This window comes from Gadus morhua, chromosome 1 (genome assembly GCF_902167405.1).
Source record: "Gadus morhua chromosome 1, gadMor3.0, whole genome shotgun sequence".
Classification (NCBI taxonomy): Eukaryota; Metazoa; Chordata; class Actinopteri; order Gadiformes; family Gadidae; genus Gadus; species Gadus morhua.
This window is the reverse complement of record NC_044048.1, coordinates 11,717,499-11,737,823: the sequence shown is the minus strand read 5'-3', so window position 1 is coordinate 11,737,823 and position 20,325 is coordinate 11,717,499. Positions and strand designations below refer to the sequence as shown.

Sequence of the window (20,325 nt, the reverse complement as noted above, 5' to 3'; positions counted from 1 at the left end):
CATTAGACGGTCAGAGGAGGATTTAATCTGCTACCTCAGCTGGGCCTGGGGGGCTCCATACTGTGAGAAAATAGTGGAAGTCCATTGGCAAAGTAGCGAGCTCTTTGTGGTTGCCAAGCAGAGCACAGACAGGGACACACGCAAACACACAAACACAAATATAGACAGACACATACACACACACACTCATACACACAGACTACAGAAGATATGTGTAAAGAGATCCAAGGCCTACTATCTTCATCATAAGCCTGTGGGTGGGTACAGTTGAGTAAAAAAATTGCATTGTTTCAACAACTATGAAAAAAAAGGAAATAACATGAATGTAAAAACAAAAGCCAGGGTAGTTATCCCAGTCTTCTGTCATTAGTGGAGCAGTCAGAAGGAAGGAAGTAGTCGGAAATATTACCATGTGCACTGTACAACTGCTGTAAATCCCAAGGGGCAATTTGCAGCCATATACCAACATCGATTAAATAATGAACACTGAGTGATAGAAGTAAATCCTCTCAACAAAACGCAGCCTTTGTCGCAGGCGATGTGGAGAAACACTCGCCTTCTCTCCACTCGTGTCCCGATGATGGAGGGCTCAGCGGGTCAGAAGGCTGTTACACTCATTACTAGTGTTAGCCCCTGCAAAAGACCCCCCAGCACTTTGAGTTACACTGAGTGCACCGCAGCGTGAACACGGAAACGCACAGCCAACGACCCCTGAACCCTCAGCCACAAAGCGTTAACAATTCAGCTTTTGTTGTGCGTCCGGATGCACATAAACAACCTCATCTGTTATAAATACGCACCTGTTTTAAGGGAATAGCGGCCCCATAGTGGGGGATGTTATCAGTTATTGCCTCCGCCAATGAGGTGATGGCGGACAGACAGACACTCTGTCTGAGTGTCTGTCTGTATGTCTGTGTGCAGGATATTATGGAAGTTTAGCACAGATTTCCACCGAATTTAGTGGGTAAGTTGGTCATGAGCCAAGTAAGAAGGTCCTAACTTTTCATGCAAAATGACAAAAAAAGGTGTGACGATGGCCGTGAAATGGGTTTCAGGACACAATATCTCCAAAAGTGGAGTACAGTTCTGCACTGCAACTGGTGAGGTTGGTTATGGGCAGATTGGTCCACTTTTCATGCACATCAGCATATGGAGGGTGCTTCAGTGGACGTCACAAAACAATGAGTTCATGATGAGTGTTAGCTGACCTTCCCAGCCACGCCCACTTCCTATTTTCTTTAAATCTCTTTGTGAGGCGACGTCTATGGAAGCCCATTTCTGCCAGTAAAAAAAACAAAAATGTTGACAATTTAGGCTTGATAATAAAAATGTACCCAGTTTTTGCTTTTTCTAATCAAATACGATAAAAATGCACCAATTGCACTCCTGACCATCCCTGGAAGAAGGGCTCCCCTACACTGCGTTTCTTCTCAAGATTTCTTCCTTGCTGATTCAAGGGAGTTTTTTCTTGCCCGTGTGGGGGCATGGGTAAAGGGGGGTGTCACAAATATTTGGCCTGTTAAGCCCTTTGAGACTGTAATGGTGATTAAGGGCTATACAAATAAAATTGAATTGAATTGAATTGAAATATAATATACATATCCCCTAATTTCGGAAATAGCCGTCATTAGTCATTGGAATCAGCTCAGATTCTATAAGTCTGTTTTAGCTAAGGTCTGCTCTAGTGAGCCCATTTTGTGTATTGTAAATTGAGTGTAATACACAATATATGTTACCCAAACAAGAAAAGTTACACAGTCAATAATAGTGATTACAATTCTCTAAATTCTCAATATAGAAATGGACCTGATACATAGCACACATTTTACATCTGCCTACTTATGTTACTACATAGTTATATCATAAATAAATACAGTTTATTATAATACTCTTGCCACAATAAGTCATACTACTCGCCAAAATCAAAGTGTTTAATGTTTTTTTTTAATAATAATTGAGAGCAAAACGTCATAAAATCAGTGAGTTAAAATTAGTCATCTTTAATTAGCCACTCTGCACCAAATGATTGATCATCCACAATGAACAATTATTTAATCATGTTCAGTATTTAGAATGAATCACACAGTGACAGCCCAGTCCACCTCACGCACAGCACATTGCACAAGATTAGCCCCCCATCTTTCACACGTCCACAGCACCGTCAACGTGCATCTTGATCTGGACGTCTCACGTCAACAGCCCAGTGTGGCACATTGCAGCAGGAGCGCTGTACGAAAACGGTGGCACGTTGAACATCTGACACGGGGAATCTCTCGCGGCAGCAGCAGAGCATGCTTGGGCTTATGCATCTCCACGGCCGAGGAGGAGAGGCTACTGGATGCGTGCTGTTGATTATCGGCAGAAAACGTAACGTGAAGGCCGCCTAGATCTGGGGTTTGTGATAACGACGCGCAGTCTAAAACAGGCCCACATTAAGGGAGTTTGTCATTGGTATTTTATGTATTTACGTGTTTTTTTTGGCGTACTTCCCCACCTGGTGTTGGATGCCGCGGCGTGAAGCAGGATTATTTGGCGAGGAGGATATCGGGTGCTCTCCAATCTCGCCGTGTGCCCTTACATGCTCACTGTCTTTTCCAGAGGACCGTCCCCGGGAAACAAGACGGTAAACAGTACAAGCGGCTCTTCAAATTTAAATCGCGGATTTCTCTATCCCAGTTGAAGGTGGGTACATAGAGGCACTGTTGATGTAGCTTACTCTTTCCCCATCACTCATATGTGTTTTCAGGAAGTGATCGTTTGGTTTTGAGAATGGTGCAATGCAGGATAAGAGCCATGGTTATGGTTAACAGGAATCGTTGCATGAGTAAACACACCGTGCAGCATTGCTTTGTTTATTAAGTAAGTAATTCGCGCTCTTTAATTTATTAAAATGTGCTGACATATTTTCTTTGCCTGCATTTAGTTTCCGTAAGGTCGTGAATTGTAACGTGTGTTGTGTATTTATAAAAGTGGTGGAAAGAAAGTATGGATGGAAATGGTGTGTTAACGTGTGTGGCATGCATGTGTCTGTATTTTTCAGGCATGGTTAATGTAAAAGCAGGAGAGCTGGCGTCTGAGTGAGTTCGGGGAAACGAGAGAATATAGAAAATAAATTGTAGGATTTGTAAACAGGTATGCATGTGTCCAACATGCCCGGCGTGTGTGTGTGCGCGCGTGTGTGTACCTACAAGGTATGTAATGTAACCATGACAATACACATCATACTCAACAGCCACGTTTTTCCCTCACGCACATTTCCTCTTTTCTCGCAGCCCTCAATTAGCCATGCCTGGAAAGCCTCCAGCAGCCGCTCCAGGCTGGGAGCGGAGGGCGCAGTAAGAGGGGGACTTCTCCTGTAACCAGACCAACTCGCACCATGTTGCAAACCCTCCACCAGACCGCCGGTGTCGGTTGTGGTATGTCGGAGACCCTGGCCTGCCTGCGCTGGTCCGTTCTCCTTGGCCTCTCCGTGGCCCTGCTGTGGATCCCCGGGGCGGCGGGCTCGGCTCTGAACTGCCACAAGACCTGCATCTGCGCCTCCAACATCGTGAGCTGCTCCAAGATGAACCTGACGGCCGTGCCCACCGAGCTGCCGCCCTACACGGTGGTGCTGGACCTCAGCTACAACGAAATCACCCGGCTCCGCGCCGAATGGACCCACGACAAACTGGACAAGCTTCAAAACCTCCTGCTCAGCCACAACGGCCTCCACTTCCTGTCCTCGGAGGCCTTCCTGAACGCGAAGCAGCTGCGCTACCTGGACCTGTCGTCCAACAAGCTGCGGCTGCTGGACGAGTACATCTTCGAGCCGCTTGCCCATCTGGAGGTCCTGCTGCTCTACAACAACCACATCTCCCAGATCGACCGGCTGGCCTTCACCGGGGTCAACAGCCTGCAGAAGCTCTACCTGAGCCAGAACCTAGTGTCCCGCTTCCCCCTGGAGCTGGTGGCCGACAAGTCTCGCCTGGAGAAGCTGATTCTGCTGGACGTGTCGTCCAATCGCATCAAGGCCCTGCCCGTCGCGGAGCTCCAGGCGCTGCCGGCGTGGATTAAAAACGGCCTCTACTTCCACAACAACCCTCTGGTGTGCGGGTGCGACCTGTACAGCCTCCTGGCCCACTGGTACATCCGGAAGCTCAACTCGGCGCGGGACTTCAGGGACGACTACCAATGCTACTTGCCGGCGCCGGCACCGGCGAAAACCCTAGTGGGCGTTTTCGAACTGAGCAGCGACTACATGAACTGCAGCACCTTCAAGCAGACGGACGAAGAGGCGTTCCTGGAGCAGACGCTGACCCTGAGCTGCGACACCAAGCACAAGGACATGTCCAAGACCTGGCTCATGCCCGGGAACGTGGTGGTCTCGGCGGGCATCAACCAGACGGCCCGGGTCCTGCCGGACGGACGGCTCCAGATCAGTCCGGTGAGGTCGGAGGACTCGGGGAACTACACGTGTTTCGCCGTGAGCGAGGCCCACAACGAGACGCTCTACGTGGTGCTGAAGGTGCACAACTTCACCATGAACGCCGGCGGGGACTCCCTGAACACGGCCTACACCACGCTGGTGGGCTGCCTGGCCAGCGCCGTGCTGGTGCTCATCTACCTGTACCTGACGCCCTGCCGCTGCTTCTGCTGCCCCGACCGGGGCAAGAAGGGCGGCGACGACAGCATCCACTCGTCCATGATCAGCGTCACTCCCACGCACGACGACCCCGCGCTGAAGGCGGAGCTGGACAGACACGTGGCCTTCATAGACTCCAAGGACCTCCGGGGGCAGAATGGCAAGCTCAACCCCAACGGGGACGAAGAGGAGCCGGACGAGGAGGCCGGCATGCTGGGGAAGGGACGGAGGAGGAGGTCTGTCGCCGAGTCGATAAGCTCCGTCTTCTCGGACACCCCCATGGTGGTCTAGGAGAGGAGATGGACACCGCAGCGGGTGGGGTGTCTGTATCTGCTGTGTTTGCGAAGCGGAGATGTAAACCATGTGTGCGGTCGGCGGGACGGACGGCGCGCAGGAGGGGGGGGGGGTACACTACGGTGGTCGACTCGGGGAAACGCCTCGCTCGGCGACAGGGACAACAAACAGGACCTATCCAGCGTTTGAATCTGTAGCACTTAATTATTCATACTGTGAAAGCCCGGAAATGTAAGCGGGCTGTGGAACATTTGAATGGGTGTGAACCGTACAACAGTGGATTCTGATAGATGTTAGCACTCAGGAAGTAACACAAGCTGTTGCTAAAGTGGTGTATTTTTTGACAAGATGGACGGATAATTGAGATTTGTTAGATTGGAAAACAGGAAATCTTAGCACACACGAGAGAGCATTAGCATAGAGGCTGACTCATAACCCCCATTATGAGAACAGTTGGTGTCATAGAGCATCGGTATATATTATATATATATATATATATATATATTAACCTCCTCTCTCCTCTACCAACACGGGCGCTCCAACATCAGTGTTCACCCGGTGGTGAACATTCGTCATTATTTATTAGTCATCAGCCGTAGAACAGCAGCATGCCAAGAGTTATTTTAAAACCCTGGGCCCTGACGGATGATGGGGCAGAGTGTGGATATCCCTCATCATAGCCCCATTTGTTATCCAGTGTTTCCCCTACATGCATCCAGCAGTGGTGCAGCACTGCCCCCACTGGATTAATAGCGCCACTGCAATCAGACATGCATTATATATTATTATATATATACATAAAAATGTTGCTCGTATAAAATGCTATTAGTTTAATTTGAAAACGTATATCATAGTGGCCCCTAATGCACCCCCTTCAATACATTGTCATTATTGGCATTGGAGAAATTATGTGGAAAAATACTGACAGCCACAGCTATAGTTCTGCTGTAGAATAAGAGACGCATGAGGATACTGTAGGGCGCATTAGCTCATGAATGGCTTTAGACTTAATGTAGGAAGCATTAGGAGAAAATGTAAGCCATGAGTGACTTGATAATAGAAAGTAGCCAATATATGTGATGCTTCAGAAGAGAAGACCAAGCCAAGTCCAAAGCCAAGAAGGATTGCGACAAATCGCAGACTGAAAACTATATCTGTGCTAACATTAATCGCAAATACAATTCCTTGTGTTTATGGTGCATTCACACTCTATCTGATGGAAATGTATCAGAACCCTAAGGGCATCTTGGCTTTTACGAACGCTTTTTGCCCTCATAATTCACATCAGCACTGTGCAGATCAGCGCCGTGCACACGCACATCAGAACCCGGCACACGCACATCAGAACCCGGCACACGCACATCAGAACCGGGCACATGCACATCAGAACCGTGCACATGCACATCAGTACCGTGCACATCAGCAGGGTAGTGCACCTCACGCACCCCTCAGCACCTCTGCTGGATAGGAATCCTAGGGGAAGCACTGATATGTATCCAGTTTGACATGAACATAGTAGTAGCACAGACACTTTGATGAAGTAGAATAGGTTAAACGTAATATAGGTCCTATGAAGCGTACGACAGCACTCCTAATGCTTGTTGTTCTTGTATTCATGTAGTCTATCACTTAATATATATTGATTAGAAGCGAGTTTTATTTGCCTCTTATTACTCTTCAGATGTATGTAATAGCTTCCAATGGTAGGCTGATAGATGGATGAGATTTTTGTATTGATCCAAATGTTTTAGTATTTAGTTATAGTACAGCTGCTGGAAACTAAAAGTTAAATGTTAAGCCTTATACAGAAAAAAAGTCACATTTAGAACTTTTACATGGAAAGATGTTTTTCGGAACGGGCCTGTTATTATTTTTTAGAACGTATTAATAACCTTCTGATCCATTCTTTACAGAGTAAGGTTCTGTGTTCCTTCCTATACATCGTAGGAACGGGCTTCTCATTGTGGTAGAGTCCCAGGGAGGTTCCTCCTTGTACAACAGAGTAACTCTCCTCTTAGACAGCTCATGTTACTTTCTTTGATCATGCTATGAAGAGGTTTAAAATACCTAACAAATGCTTAAGGCTCCTGTCATTATTGTGTATTGTGTATGTATTCCCTACATGCACTTACTTCAAATGCTGATATGTCTACTATTTAGAAAGACCATGCTTGCCGGTAGTCAAAGGTCAAATGTTATGACATTTACACATTTCTCATTGGAAACCTATACCTAGTTTCTGTCTGGGCACATCGACTAAAAAGAGCGGTGTCATTTCATGCTTATTTGTGTTATGGTACAGGACTACCTGTGTGACTAAGAGCTAATTACATTGTTTGATAGTATGATCATTCACTTTGTAGGAGCAGAAAAGAGAGAGTCAGTCTTGCTGTCATGAGTCACCGCACATAGCAACGGCCTCCATCCAACGTCTGTGTGTGTGTGCGTGCGTGCGTGCGTGCGTGCGTGCCTGCGTGCGTGCGTGCGTGCGTGCGTGCGTTCGTGTGTGTGAGTTGTCTGATTTGTACATCTTATTACATGCCTATCTGCAAATTCAACAGCGCCAATTTAGCCAGACGATGAATGAGAGTGAAATGCCTGGGGCTCACAAACGCATTGCCTTTTTCTTTTTATCACATCTGGACTGTGTAACTAACAATCCGTTTTTGCTGGTAATCTTCAATTCTAATTAAATCATTCAGAGATAAATGTAACGACGCTGGGAAGATCACATGCTCACCGACTCCAGTGGTCTCCACAGTCTCTTACTTTTAAACAGATTATTCTGTGGCTGGACGCGTGACTGCTCGGTATAAAAATGAAACATCCTTTGGCATTAACTTAGTGTGTGTGTTTGTGTGTGTGTTCCTGTGTGAGACCAAAGAAAGACACACTTATCAGAGAGGGGTCACCTGAGTCATAATGTCCCCCCCCCCCCCCACACACACAAAAGCACAAACACACACGTGTTCGACAGTTATGAGAAGCTTAGCTTATACAATAAGCCTGAGGAAAGTTAAATTCACCAGAAATGTTTACCTGGACGTCTTATAGCAAGGAATCTAAGTACTTTGAACTCCACTACAAAAAACTATCTGCGTGAGCCTATGATTGACCCAGTGTTATACTCCTGAGGAGTCTGGTATGCTGTCAAAACTGTGGGATGTGTGGAATAAGGAGCCTGAGGTTTTAAGGAGTTTTGTAATAGAGATTGGGTTTGTGAATATAGGTTACCTGCTGTAACATTAGAGTTGACATAGAGCTTGTCAAATGGGGGACCTGTTCTCGACCTATCAAGCCAAAGTCTGCCTTGGCTAATGGGTGGTTAAAGTTGTTATTTTTACAGTCGGTTCCCTAATGAGGAGCTTCACCTGTGTGTCGAGTGTCTAGTGTTATTCAAACAAATCCTAATGTGTTCTGTATAATTCCTCTCAAGCAGCTATTCCTTTCTGTGGCCTGTTGACCTATGTGTTGATCCTCACTTTTCCGTGTTCAATGGTTATGTTTGGACAATGTAGCCGACTAAGAGTATTGTTGTTTCATCAAAATGTCAGTCCTTTTGCTTTCTGTCTGAAGACGGGGTAAGGTCAGCTGTTTCTATGGTAACCTTGACTCTTTGGTATCAGTGTTTTTTTCTCTATGTAGGCAAGCTGATTTTGTTTTTATTAGGGTTCTGCAATTAGATACATAAGAATATCTATGAAGAATAATTCTTCAATGATCATTGTTAGTAAATAATAATACAATTATATGGTAAAATGATAAATTACACAGCGTAGGATTGATTTTCAGGTTTTTTTATGACCGATAATCTCTTCTACACCGGTGCTTTGATAATTTCCAAACAATACCAGGGCTTTGAAAAAATAAAGTACAGTAAATCTTCACATGTCAGACTTTTATATTGCTACCCGTGCAGAAAATACCCCTGACCTGGCGTGATGTGTCAATGTGATTACACAAACATTACTAGACATGGACACATTAAACAGACTGTCACACAGGCTTCAGTGTGTAGGCCCTCAAAACACAAACACAAACAGCCTCCTCCTTCCACCTAGAGTTGACTTGAGGAATAGGATATGTAATACCTGTCGATTCCAAGTAGTAACTATGAAAAGATTATCAGTAAAATCTAAAGAAACCTATATTGCCACATCTTCAGTATGAGTTGGTTGGTTTTTGACTTGGTTGTTTTTGGTCTTGCCAGTATAGCTGAATGGCTTTTGCATGGTATGCTCAGGAGCTCCTCGGACTGCGGGAGGTGTGTAAACGAATAGATGATACTGTAGAAGATACTATATTTAATTGAATAAAGGATTTGTGTTTTACAGGTTGTGCCGATCCCTCTGTTGGGTTGTGTTGTGTTGACCCTGTTTGTTGTGCGAGACTAAATCCCAGGCCCTCCCTGCTGACTACGGGCAGCCTATAAAGGAGGCTCTGTTCCGAGTACAGGCTCTATTCGTACCTCTAGTCTAGGAGGACATGTTCCTTCCTAAAGACCTGACAGTCACAAACACACATCATGACAATGAGATATCAGGCAGATGTTTCGTATGCACTACAATGCATGACTGCTGTTTATAATGTCTGCACCTATTCAATAAATAACTTTTAGATTTTACGTGAAGAATTAAAGGCTTTATTCACACAATTTGCACAACTGTATTCAAAACAGTTGCTCTATATGGTGGCAATGCTATATTCTGCCTTTGATCGATGACATGATTTGCAGCTCGACTCAAACTAAATAAATGGATAGAATAATGTCCATGATGTAGGCTCTGCAAACCAGACCTCAATCGTTTTCCCCCAAACATGAATTTCCTTATACAAATTGTATCGCAGAAATTTCACATTTTCTGCGATAACCAAAATAATTCTTTGCTAAAAAGGATAGACACATTTACTTTTTCGTATTTCAAACTAGCTATCATATGATAGCTAGTTTGAAATATACTATATTTAATTGATATGATAGCTATGTTTGAAATACGAAAAAAGTTTCAAACGATGATCTGAAGTTGGATAACATGTTATTTGGCGCTATCTAGTGGCAAACAACGCTTAATGCAATACGTCAACAATATAATGGATCGTATTACGCACGAATCACCAGGCCACGATATTCCTATTGCCTTTAGAAATATATTTGTTATATAACCGACCGGCAGGGAGCAACCAAACAATGGTCGAAATATAACGCACAGCGCTTTATCTGGAAAAAATTCATCGTAATTAATTGCGATGCTCAAGAAACTAAAGAACACGCCCCAATGTGTATCAAGATATCTGGGTGGACTCACGAGGCTAGGAAATGCCCCAAAATCATAATTATAATGTACAGTATAACCAAGGCATCCCTCATCACTGCATGAAATATGCAGATAGTAAAAACAACTGGAAAATACACATTTCAAAATGTTTTAATAGATGACAAGATATCGTAACAATAAATTCAGATAAAGCAAATTCAATTAAACGATTTATTTTACCACCAGATAGCAATGTTAAGCAACAAACAAATGTAATCCTACATTTGTTTAATTCCCTGATAATTAATGGTAGCCTAACGTACACCATTTCAGTCTATTACAACACTATAGTAGAGTAACACTGAAATAAACGTGTAGTAACACTGTCAAATGAATGTGTACAAAGTACTGAGCACCTTATTCTTAGGGATTTTCATTGATGAATAAATGTTTGTTGATATTTAGTTTCCATAGTGAGATTTAACTTTAGCAGCTTAACACATAGATTGAGGTATTTCATGTCCATACAAAATAATCCAGCTATAACCCATATCACCACGTATACCAAATAGTGTGAATCAATAATAAACACTGAAGTGGCTATCTCGAAGATTTCAGTTTCTATCTCATTAGCGACACCTTTGGCGATAAGCAGTATTTTTTTCTCAGAGATACCAACAGGGGTGCAACAAACACCTAGTTCATAATAAACATTCATAATTCTGCAAGTGCAAGGGCTTCCATCAGTGGGACATAGGCTCAATGACTATTGTGTTACCTCATTCGACAATAGATAGACTTCACAGACATTTATTTACATGCAAATCTTCGAGATTACCACTTTAGTATGTTTAGTCAGACCAACATATCGCAGGTCTTGTGAGGTCTTGTGTTGACAAAATCCGCACATGCACTCATGTCAAAATCACAATTGTAAAATGTATACGTACAAACAAAAATATATCACACACACACACACACACACACACACACACACACACACACACACACACACACACACACACACACACACACACACACACACACACACACACACACACACACACACACAAACACACACACAGAGGCTGTCCTAGGCTCTTCCTCCAAGTAGTCGTGAAGGTGAATTTTCTCTCGATCTCGTTTCTTGTCTGCCACTACAACAAGAAAACCAAACAGCCTTCGTCAGTATCAACATTTTTAAGAATCCCAGAACATTGCAACACACAAATATCAGTTGGGAAATATTGGGCCCGTGTACTAGCCTAGGTGTTTGATTCCAAACCAAAATGGCTTCCATCTCAATTCAATTCCGGTTGCTTTTGATGAAAGTATCTCCTAAAATGACTTAATGTCTAGAATCCATCCTTGGCCTACTAGTAATGTGCGCAACAACCAGCCTATAGTACAGCCGGAACCCATACTCCCCTGTGAACTTACCCTGCAGAGGTCCAGGCTAGTCTCCAGGGCCAGCGCCCACCCGGGTCCCCTTCCTCCAGGAGAACAGGCCGGAGGGCGGCTGACCAGCCAGGTGACGGGACTGGGCGGAGCTCCTGGGCTGGGGGCGGGGGCCGCTGGCCAGCCCCTCGGAGCCGCTCATCTTGCGCTTCTGCGTGGGGCCCCTGAGCTCCGGCCCCCCGGCCCCGGCCCCGCGGCGCAGGGTGGAGTGCGGCGGCGGAGCGAAGGCGGCGGCCCGACTGCAGCCGCTGCTCAGCGACGGGGAGCCCGGGTCCGACGGCTTTGATCCTGCGGGGGGTCGGTGTCTGTTGGCCGGTCCGCGAGGGGGCGTGACCTGGGGGTGGAGGGGAGGTGCGGGGGGGCACCGCCGCTGGTCTCTCTTCTCGTGGAGAGGGAACGTCCTGACGCTGCTTTGGGTCACCATGGGAACCGGCGCTCGCACTTTGGGGGGTGCCCGGCCCGGTCGCCCCCCGGGGAGCCGGGTGGGGTAGGGTCCAGGGGCGCGGGGTGACCTGCCGCCCGGGAGGTTCCCCCTGGGTCTGGAGGGTCCTGAGGAGGGGGAGCTGGGCGGGCCGCAGGAGGAGGTTCTGGGTCTGATGGCCGAGCCCTGGGCGGCGGGGGCGGGGTGACGGGACTGGAGCCCAGCTGGAACCTGAGGTATTCTCCTGAGGACACGGGATGGTGACACGTGATGCTAGGGCCCGTCAACACACTGCAATTTGCATGCCATTGAAGCTTAATGAAAACACACTCAATCCCATCACGTGTTTTATCAGCCTTACAGGGCTACAGTATGTATGTATTCAAAAGTCAAAGTCAGAGTCAGCTTCAATGTAAGTTCCGAAATATGTGCCAGACAAATAGAAGAATCCAAATTGCGTTTGTCTCTGTCTCTGATTCAATAAGGAGGATGGGTATTCTAATGGATGATATTTCCATGGGAAGTGTGCGTGTGTACGATGGCTGGTTTATGCAGCCTCACCCGACCCGAGTCAGACTGATTAGACTCTGGGGCTGGGTGAGGCCGCACACCTGAGAAATCAAGGTGTACAGGTTAAACAAGCCATCTCACCACGAACACTGAGGGAGTTCTGCTGCATGGCAACACGGAGCACCAGCTTATGCATCACTGTCAACAATAAACCAGTTGTCCAACATCAGCGCCCTGTGTCCTTGTCTGGAGGACGAGCCCAGTGAAAGTCACCTAGGTGGCGCGTGTCAAACACCTCGTTGCATAAAGCATGGCCCTTGTTACAATCCACAAACCGTATTTGAAGTTTAACATAAACTAGTTATTATGTCAGACATAATCACATCATAATGTGATAATAATAATCATCAGTCCTCGCCGTCTTCCAGCACGGAGAACAAGTGGTGTATTGCGCTCACTTATCAAACGTCAAACTCCCCAACCCCACTACAACACACTGCCCCCCCCTTGAACCAGGGCTGCCGTGTTCCCCGTGACAACAGACTCACTTCCACAGAGGGGCGTTGACGTGCTGCTCCACCATGTCGCTGAGGGCCAACCGCAGGTGATGCAGGCGTCGGTCAAAGGTGAATACGCTACAACCCAAAGTATGGCTTCCAAAAGTGCATAACTAAAAAAAAGAGAAAATGCATAGATCAGTTGGTCAGCAGTCGAGCAGGGCATTATATTCATATCATATTCAAAAAATGGGAAAGGAACACCGGAGCCGAGGTGAGATTGATTTGGTTATCCTAACATTAGCTTTCAAGCCAATGCAAATCACTTTCTACAAACTGCTACTGGGAGTCGGGAGCAGGTTTCAGCACTCACTCCGAGAGGCTTGGGGTGCCAGGGAGTGGCGGGAATATCGCCATTCTCCTCCTCCTCCTCCTGAGGGTCTGCCTCCTCCTCTCTCTCTCCGCCTTCCTCCTCCTCCTCCTCCTCGTCGCTCTCCCCACTGGAGGGCAGGCTCTGGTTGAAGGGGTAGGGGTGCTGGATCTCCACCTCCACCGCGGCGTCCCCCTCCTCCTCGGCAGCCCTACGGGACGGCTCCCTGGACCTGCGGAGCCAGCCAGGGCGACACATGAGCACCACGCCTCACAGGAAAGGTCAAAGGGCGAACCAGAGGAGTGGAGGGGCTTATTGGTAATACACCCTGGTACAAACAGACTCCCCTGGGTGTGTATTAAAAAGAAAACACAACCAGCCATGCAGAATGTACACATCCACTTGTCAATAGATTAAACGTTGAGAGATCCGCTCCTAACCTGTTTACACGTATAACCATAATGTGCTGATTTTCCCTGCCCAGTATCTCAGAACATCATATTCATGAGTATGCGATACCAGAGGATGGGGCAGTTGGTGCCGGGGCCGCGTTTCACGTGCTTGGGCGTGGCCGGGTCCTGAGGCTTCTGGAGATATGGCGTCGGCGAGTCCTCACTGGCTGAGAGTTTGTCCACGTCGCTGCCTGAAGAGCTGGCCCTCTGCTCCAGCAGCAGCTGGTCCAACGGCCTGCTCCGGCCTTCCACCCTCCTCCGCTGGTGGATGGAGTGGATCTACGATGGAGGAAATCACGGTTGGTAAGTAAAGAGAGGCTGGGAAACTTCTGTTTCTAATTTTAATTTCTAATTTCATTAGAATTTGTTTCACCTTAGTCTTTTTGCTTTTTGGGTCTGAGTATTAATCTGCCAAAAAAGGCATAGTTATCACACTGGGAACTTGGGCATACCAAGATACCTCACACAAGAAAATGACGTTCAAGCAGTGCTTACGGGCTGGGATTGTCCCTGCTACGACACCACTGTACAACGGGGTGCATTGCGGAAGGAACCAAGACAGTTCCTCCACTGTTTTAAATGCTCTACGCATGATGATAGCTTGCGATTGGCTTACAGTGAGGATGCTATGAAAGTGTATTTAAGATGCTATAAAAGTATCTTACAGCAAATTGACACTATTAGAGATGATGATAAATGTATTAGAGCATTACAGCTGATATTAAAGTAAATTCTAGATTGATTATCTTAAAGTGTTACAGTATTACAGTACTAGTATTAAATCGTATTACAGCACTACATTAAAGTAATCGACAGTACTACAGATGAGGTGTATTACATTGCACATAAGCTGTCGCGTGCAGAGCGTCTTCCTAGCTGGATCCAGCACCCCGCAGTGTCTGTCCGGATCGCATTCCTTCTCTGGGGAACGAAAAAACAAACACAGTAGCCAGCGGGTTAGTCAGCGAACAGCATTGACCAAAGAAAGACGTGCTGTACTAGCTGAGATGAATCACTTGACACCCCTTCACTAGAAAGATGAATACAAAACCAAATGCTTCATTGTTACCATATAGAGTATTATCCCCAAGGACATGCACAATCAAAAACAGATCCACCCACTGCCACAAAACATACTGTAGACTTTCTTATGAGTCCGACTGTAGGTCCTCAGGCCCTCAGGCAGAGGACTCTGAGTGGCACCTGAGGGCCCCGTGTCCGTCTTCGGTCTCTCCGAGGTTGTGGCGGAGGAGTGTGACGACGAGGAAGAGGAGACGAGCGCCCCCGGGGTCAGGGGTGGGTGGTCCCGGGGAGGAGCCCTGGTATTAGAGGGGGAGGGGCATGGCGATGAGGGCGGGGCTTCCTGAGGACCTGAAGTCTTGACTGACGGTGAACTGAGAGGAAGTAACCACGACACGTGGGAAGAAATACAGATAATACATGGTTGGATCCATTCATTGTACATCACTGTTGGAGTGTTTTTCTGTACATATAAAAATGTGTTTTTATATGATGTACTGCAGCTTCTAACCACCGGCAAACAGGGCAAAACCGGTCATTTTGACAAAACAAGTAATAGTAATTCTTGTCACACAAAATGGTGCTCCAACATTATTGCGGTCCAGCACAGGCCTGTGTAGTACCTGGCCTCTTCCGTCAGGACTTTGGTGGTTCTGTGCTGGGGTGCGGTTGCTGGTTTGGAGAAGCCGCCAGCCTCCTGAGTTTCCACCTTTTTGTGCTTCTCTCTCGAGGATGGTATCACGGACTGGCGCCCGGGCCGGGGGCATTGCTTGTCGGCTAAGCAAGACGATGGGTTGCACATTTTGATGAGGGCACCATGGCGCCTCTCACAGTGAGCCTCGAACGCCTGGGGTTTGACTAACTGCCCACAGTGGCTGCACACCACCAGGTAGAAGCTGTCAAGGGCCGGGCAGTAGCCATAGATTTTCATATCTGTAGAAAGAAAATCAAAAATATGTTTGACTAAATACATTTCAGAAAAGAAAAACCGTGAGGTAATTCGCTTTGGTTCGTTTGGATTAAGTTGGTGGTTTGAAATACACCCCATTACCCGCACCTTCTTTGGAGAGGGTCATCGTGTCGCTGCCTCTGCTTTCATCAACGGAGTCTTCCTCTTTAGATCCACCTGAATGCAAGGGAAACACGTCTGATGGGAGTTGGAAACCCGAGGTCATAATTTACGGTCATATGTTTTAGATTGAGGACCATATATATTCTTTAAACGTTTAAATATCAGATGCAGAAGCGTTGTTTTGATTTGTAGTGTACATGTAGCCTACTTATGTAGTGTGTACATGTAGTTTGACAGCGGGCACAATGTAGGCCTACATTGTACCAATGTAGAAGATGAATTGTCACGAGAAACTAAGTTTGATCAAGGTTATTATAACAGCTGAGCCCTTACCGGCTAGCAAATTCACAATACTTGTAACATATCCTGCACTAGGACCCAGTGGGTCTTTTGTTTGGGTTGTTTACTGGGTATCGCAGACATTAATCACAGTACAAAGACAACATAATGCGATTATATACAGCGTTTGGGGTGTTTTCTTCACTCACCTTTATCTGTTAAAATATTCCATTTATCTATCCAACAACTCCAGTTTAAACCAACATGGTCGATATTAGGATTGAGCCGATCCAAAGTGGCCATTGCTGCTCTTGCGCGTTCACGAGTTGACGCCATCTGTCCACGCGATACCTTTACGTCATTACACCACAGCATGAAACTCGTGTTCGCATTGGATTATTGTCTGTTAATGCAGATATTTCCATATCTCGACATATATTTTGTGTAAAAAATACTTAAGAAATCATGCATAATAGATTTCATACAATTCAGTTAGCAAAAGCAGCTTTCCCTTTTAATTATGAAACCACGATGCATATACAAAGGGAAGTTTCCAAAAAATTGTTTTCCAAAAAAACCACAAACAACTTTCAAGAAATAAACATTCGGTCTCCATAACTAACATATGGATTAAAACAATGTTGATAAATCAAGTAATTAGTTTGTTAGACATTTTGCATCGTTATTACTAACCGCAATTTAACAAGACAATATGTTATAATCCTACATAGGATACATTTTTAATAACTTCGTTTCTGAATACGATTTTACTGAAATGTTCTGCGACTAATTTTTAACAGCTAACATGCATCATATATATATATATAAACACTTAACACTGTTGGCACAACAAAATCTTCTGATAATATTTAGAAAACACCTCCAATCTTTAAATAAACTTACTAAACAAATGTTTATATGCAAGTTAAAACCCTTTGCCTAATCATTAAGCAAGTGACTGTAACTCAAGAGAAATGGCTACATTAATTAGTAGCAATGTAAAAAAAAACACGAAATACTGGGCGAGTCAAACACTTGAAACAATAGAAAAAATGAAAAGCAGTCCGTAGCAGAAGAGTGACACATATACAACGGTTGAGATCAGGAAGTTTTGTGGTTAAGTGGGCGGGCCTCTCGCCTCCGCGTCTTCTGGCTGATTGGCTGACTTGTGGAAAGGTGTTTCCTTATAAATGAACCAACAGTTGCTTCCCCACAGAATGAGGTTGAGGAAGCCAAAAATCTGCCAAATAGAAATAAGGAGACAGGGGGGCAGAAATCACAAATTATTGAGAGTATGCGAGTGTCTGGCATATGATTTACTGCATAAACATTCACTTCATTTAAATTGAACATTGAATCGTTTAGTCACTTTAACGTAAAGCGAGTTACAAGTGAGATTGAGAACAATCGAAGCATACAATCAAACCAGACGCTACAGGGATCATAACTTCAGGGTTGAATTTAAGATGACGCGACGACGTAGCTCACCACCGAGGCGTTGAGACGGCCCATGTGGGGCACACTGCCCGCCGTGCAATTTCCGTCAGACCTGCAGACATCACTAAGTGCCACTATGCTTGTGGGGCTAGTGGCCCACTTGACATCAGTCAGACCTTTGCCCCAAGCCGAAGACGAAACCAACCACAGGAAGGCCAGGGCTGCAGTCACAAACAGATCCTTGCAGAGAAACAGAAAAGTCACAGCACAGATTAAGCAATATAAACAATTTAATATGATGACACTTGTGGCAAGCAGACTTACAGAGCGGGAGATAGAGAGTAAAGGTTAACCAATTTTCAACGTGGGTTCAAGCTTAAGCAGATCTCGCAGTAGTTTTAAAATGGGGAACTGAGACATTTTTCTGGGTTTCATTTGCCAAGCGCTGTCAAGTGCCTTCACTATCTCTCTCTGGCCGGCCCCCAGAATGAAAGGGCCTCACTTGAAGTCCTCTATGAAGCGCATATATCAACACACAATAAGCAGATCGCTCGCCATTTCATGGACCAGAAAGAATAAAATTAAAAACAACGTCAAAGCCGGAGAATTGGCACATACCACAACAGGACCACGGCTTGTCTTCCTGTACAGGTGTTCGAAGCCCAGATAGAGGACCAACGAGGCTGTGCTGTAGAGGAAGGACAGCACCCCGATGGAGACAAAGAACTCTGCTGACGAAGAGTAGTTGCCAATAAGGAAAGACTCAGTGGTGCCATTCTTACAGTCAGGGACATTGTAAGGATGCTGCATCAACCTAAAGTAGGAGAAACATTAACATTGCCATTAAGTCATGAACATATGCCAAACAAATATCAACCAACCAGCCAGGACTTTGGCGAGACAATGAGAATGATTGAAATGATAGCACAAACAAACCTAAATGGGTAGTTAAAACTGGCAAATATTTCCACGTTGACGCTTCCTTTGCATTGCACGTTGATACTTGTGGTACCAGAAAATCCTGCAGTTGTTGCAAATGCAAATATGGAGAATATCTGCCAAATCAAAGAAAGCGTCAGCAGGAAAGGCAACCCAAACCAGGCCATTTTGGGGTTAGGACCACTTTCACGCATTTGTAGAGGAAATTGATTGATACCAATACATGACACCATATTAGTGTTCTTTTTCGTAGTTGTAGGAACAGGATGTACTAATATCAAACTATGGTATGTAGAAATCTAAAGTTAAACTTATCAACATCGGAAAATCCAGCCCTAAAAAAAACAAAACTGTTTTTACCTGCTTGCTGTCTCTAGCGATCGCCAACGGGTGTGCACACTTTATATTAACATTATACAAATGAAGCGTTAACAACTATATCATATCCATCCATTTAAAACTAACTAGCTACCTGCTGAACATTAACACATGCATCCCAGTGCCGATCTGGGTGTGTTACAAGTCACAAGACGAACAAGATAATCCATTTAAATTCTGACTTGTCTATAACAGTGACCGGCCTACATTAAAAGTGAAAAAAACATACCAATTCCAGAACTCGGATGAATGCAAGGGGCTCCTTCAATGGCCCCAAGTCAAGCGAAAATCTCGACGTCAGAATTGTCTGATGATGATGAAAGATATACATTTACTATAATAAACATGCAATACACATTATGTTGCAAAAAGTTGTGTCGATGTTATAAATATTATTACCTGGGCTACAGATTCCATCGCTCTTTATGATGTCAATATCCTCTTATGGTGAATCAATACTTTCGCTTATATCTACTTTTAAAGTCCGCAACTTGTCTTGTCAAACTTTCTTTTCCAAGTGTCTGAAACTGGCCAGTTGGCACATGTCTGTTTAATTCTGACATGTGACCGCTGACGCTCTTAAAGTGATCTTACATGGGGCAAGAAAAGTTTTTGTAGGACTACCCTTTGGGTTTGTTATGACTGCACGAAATGCATGGCCTCGTGAATGCACATCCTTTCACCAACTCGTATTTGTTTTATATTTAACATATAGGCCTTCGTCCCTTCGTCAGGGTGGTTATTTTTTACTCAGTTTGGGAGTTGTTTATTTTTTGGCGTATTTGGTATTTGGATGTAACCTCTCTTTCCTTCTAAATTAAGGTTATATGACATGAGCTATTAAATAATGTATATAATCACATCATATAAATTGAACTACTTATTGAAAGGAAAAACTGTTTGGCGCAATAACTGTAACCAACACAGGAGGTCGCCGTTTGCCGATCAGGGATTGCGTACATTTTTTAAGCAATGTCGATTGAATAATTGCTCAGACAACTTCCTACTCCTCATCTTAGAAGCAGTATTTAACAAGGGATAAGAGCTTCTTTGTTCGCTTCTTAATAGTTGATGGGCTGCCACTAGGGAGGTGATTCCACGGCTCTGTACCGACTTTTATGATCCCAATAATGCCAAACAACAATCGGCTATATAAATGTTAAGATAAGTATAAGAATAATACAAGATAAGATAAAACATATTTAACAATTTATGCAATATGGACAGTGTAGGCCGAACTTAAAAAGAGTAACTTGAGGAACACTGAAAGGGAAATACGTGATTGTGATGCCTCCCGCATACTGGCAGTGGAAGAACCATTA

General features: G+C 45.1%; 3 protein-coding genes across 7 annotated transcripts; 1 reads left to right on the top strand and 2 right to left on the bottom strand.

Annotated features, from left to right (window-relative positions):
- Nucleotides 1-1,966: 1,966 nt before the first annotated feature.
- On the top strand, nucleotides 1,967-8,802 carry amigo1 (adhesion molecule with Ig-like domain 1). Its single transcript, XM_030368592.1, has 3 exons — nucleotides 1,967-2,367; nucleotides 2,599-2,682; nucleotides 3,273-8,802. Exon 3 carries the CDS (start codon nucleotides 3,377-3,379, stop codon nucleotides 4,910-4,912), a length of 1,536 nt encoding a protein of 511 aa, XP_030224452.1. The 5' UTR covers nucleotides 1,967-2,367; nucleotides 2,599-2,682; nucleotides 3,273-3,376; the 3' UTR covers nucleotides 4,913-8,802.
- A 1,585-nt stretch (nucleotides 8,803-10,387) lies between these two features.
- atxn7l2b (ataxin 7-like 2b) lies at nucleotides 10,388-16,639 on the bottom strand. Of its 4 annotated transcripts, none has more exons than XM_030368467.1 (10): nucleotides 16,459-16,639; nucleotides 15,956-16,045; nucleotides 15,522-15,831; nucleotides 15,016-15,272; nucleotides 14,717-14,799; nucleotides 13,946-14,157; nucleotides 13,430-13,658; nucleotides 13,108-13,229; nucleotides 11,611-12,293; nucleotides 10,388-11,327 (listed from the first exon to the last, which is right to left on the bottom strand). In XM_030368467.1, the coding sequence occupies exons 1-9, from the start codon at nucleotides 16,622-16,624 to the stop codon at nucleotides 11,627-11,629; spliced, it is 2,136 nt and encodes a 711-aa protein (XP_030224327.1). In that variant the 5' UTR covers nucleotides 16,625-16,639; the 3' UTR covers nucleotides 10,388-11,327; nucleotides 11,611-11,626. The 4 variants fall into 4 exon arrangements, with proteins under 4 accessions (XP_030224327.1, XP_030224344.1, XP_030224355.1 ...); XM_030368484.1 differs by having other exon boundaries at nucleotides 13,988-14,157; XM_030368495.1 differs by having other exon boundaries at nucleotides 15,016-15,197.
- A 102-nt stretch (nucleotides 16,640-16,741) lies between these two features.
- Nucleotides 16,742-19,634, bottom strand: sypl2b (synaptophysin-like 2b). 2 transcript variants are annotated; one of them, XM_030368818.1, is made up of 6 exons: nucleotides 19,403-19,634; nucleotides 19,233-19,310; nucleotides 18,623-18,741; nucleotides 18,305-18,500; nucleotides 17,738-17,926; nucleotides 16,742-17,489 (listed from the first exon to the last, which is right to left on the bottom strand). In XM_030368818.1, exons 1-6 carry the CDS (start codon nucleotides 19,418-19,420, stop codon nucleotides 17,367-17,369), a joined length of 723 nt encoding a protein of 240 aa, XP_030224678.1. In that variant the 5' UTR covers nucleotides 19,421-19,634; the 3' UTR covers nucleotides 16,742-17,366. The 2 variants fall into 2 exon arrangements, with proteins under 2 accessions (XP_030224678.1, XP_030224687.1); XM_030368827.1 differs by lacking the exon at nucleotides 18,623-18,741 and having other exon boundaries at nucleotides 19,403-19,555.
- Between the last annotated feature and the right edge of the window lie 691 nt (nucleotides 19,635-20,325).

Coding starts and splice junctions, on each gene's coding strand:
- amigo1 (XM_030368592.1), top strand. CDS start 3,377: ATGTTGCAAACCCTCCACCAGACCGCCGGTGTCGGTTGTGGTATGTCG.
- atxn7l2b (XM_030368467.1), bottom strand. CDS start 16,624: ATGCTGTGGTGTAATGACGTAAAGGTATCGCGTGGACAGATGGCGTCA. Junction 15,832..15,955: donor GATGACCCTCTCCAAAGAAG/GTGCGGGTAATG, acceptor TTCTTTCTACAG/ATATGAAAATCTATGGCTAC. Junction 14,800..15,015: donor GACTCATAAGAAAGTCTACA/GTATGTTTTGTG, acceptor TTCGTTCCCCAG/AGAAGGAATGCGATCCGGAC.
- sypl2b (XM_030368818.1), bottom strand. Junction 18,501..18,622: donor AGTTTTAACTACCCATTTAG/GTTTGTTTGTGC, acceptor CTCCTACTTTAG/GTTGATGCAGCATCCTTACA. Junction 17,927..18,304: donor CAAGCCGTGGTCCTGTTGTG/GTATGTGCCAAT, acceptor TTTCTCTGCAAG/GATCTGTTTGTGACTGCAGC.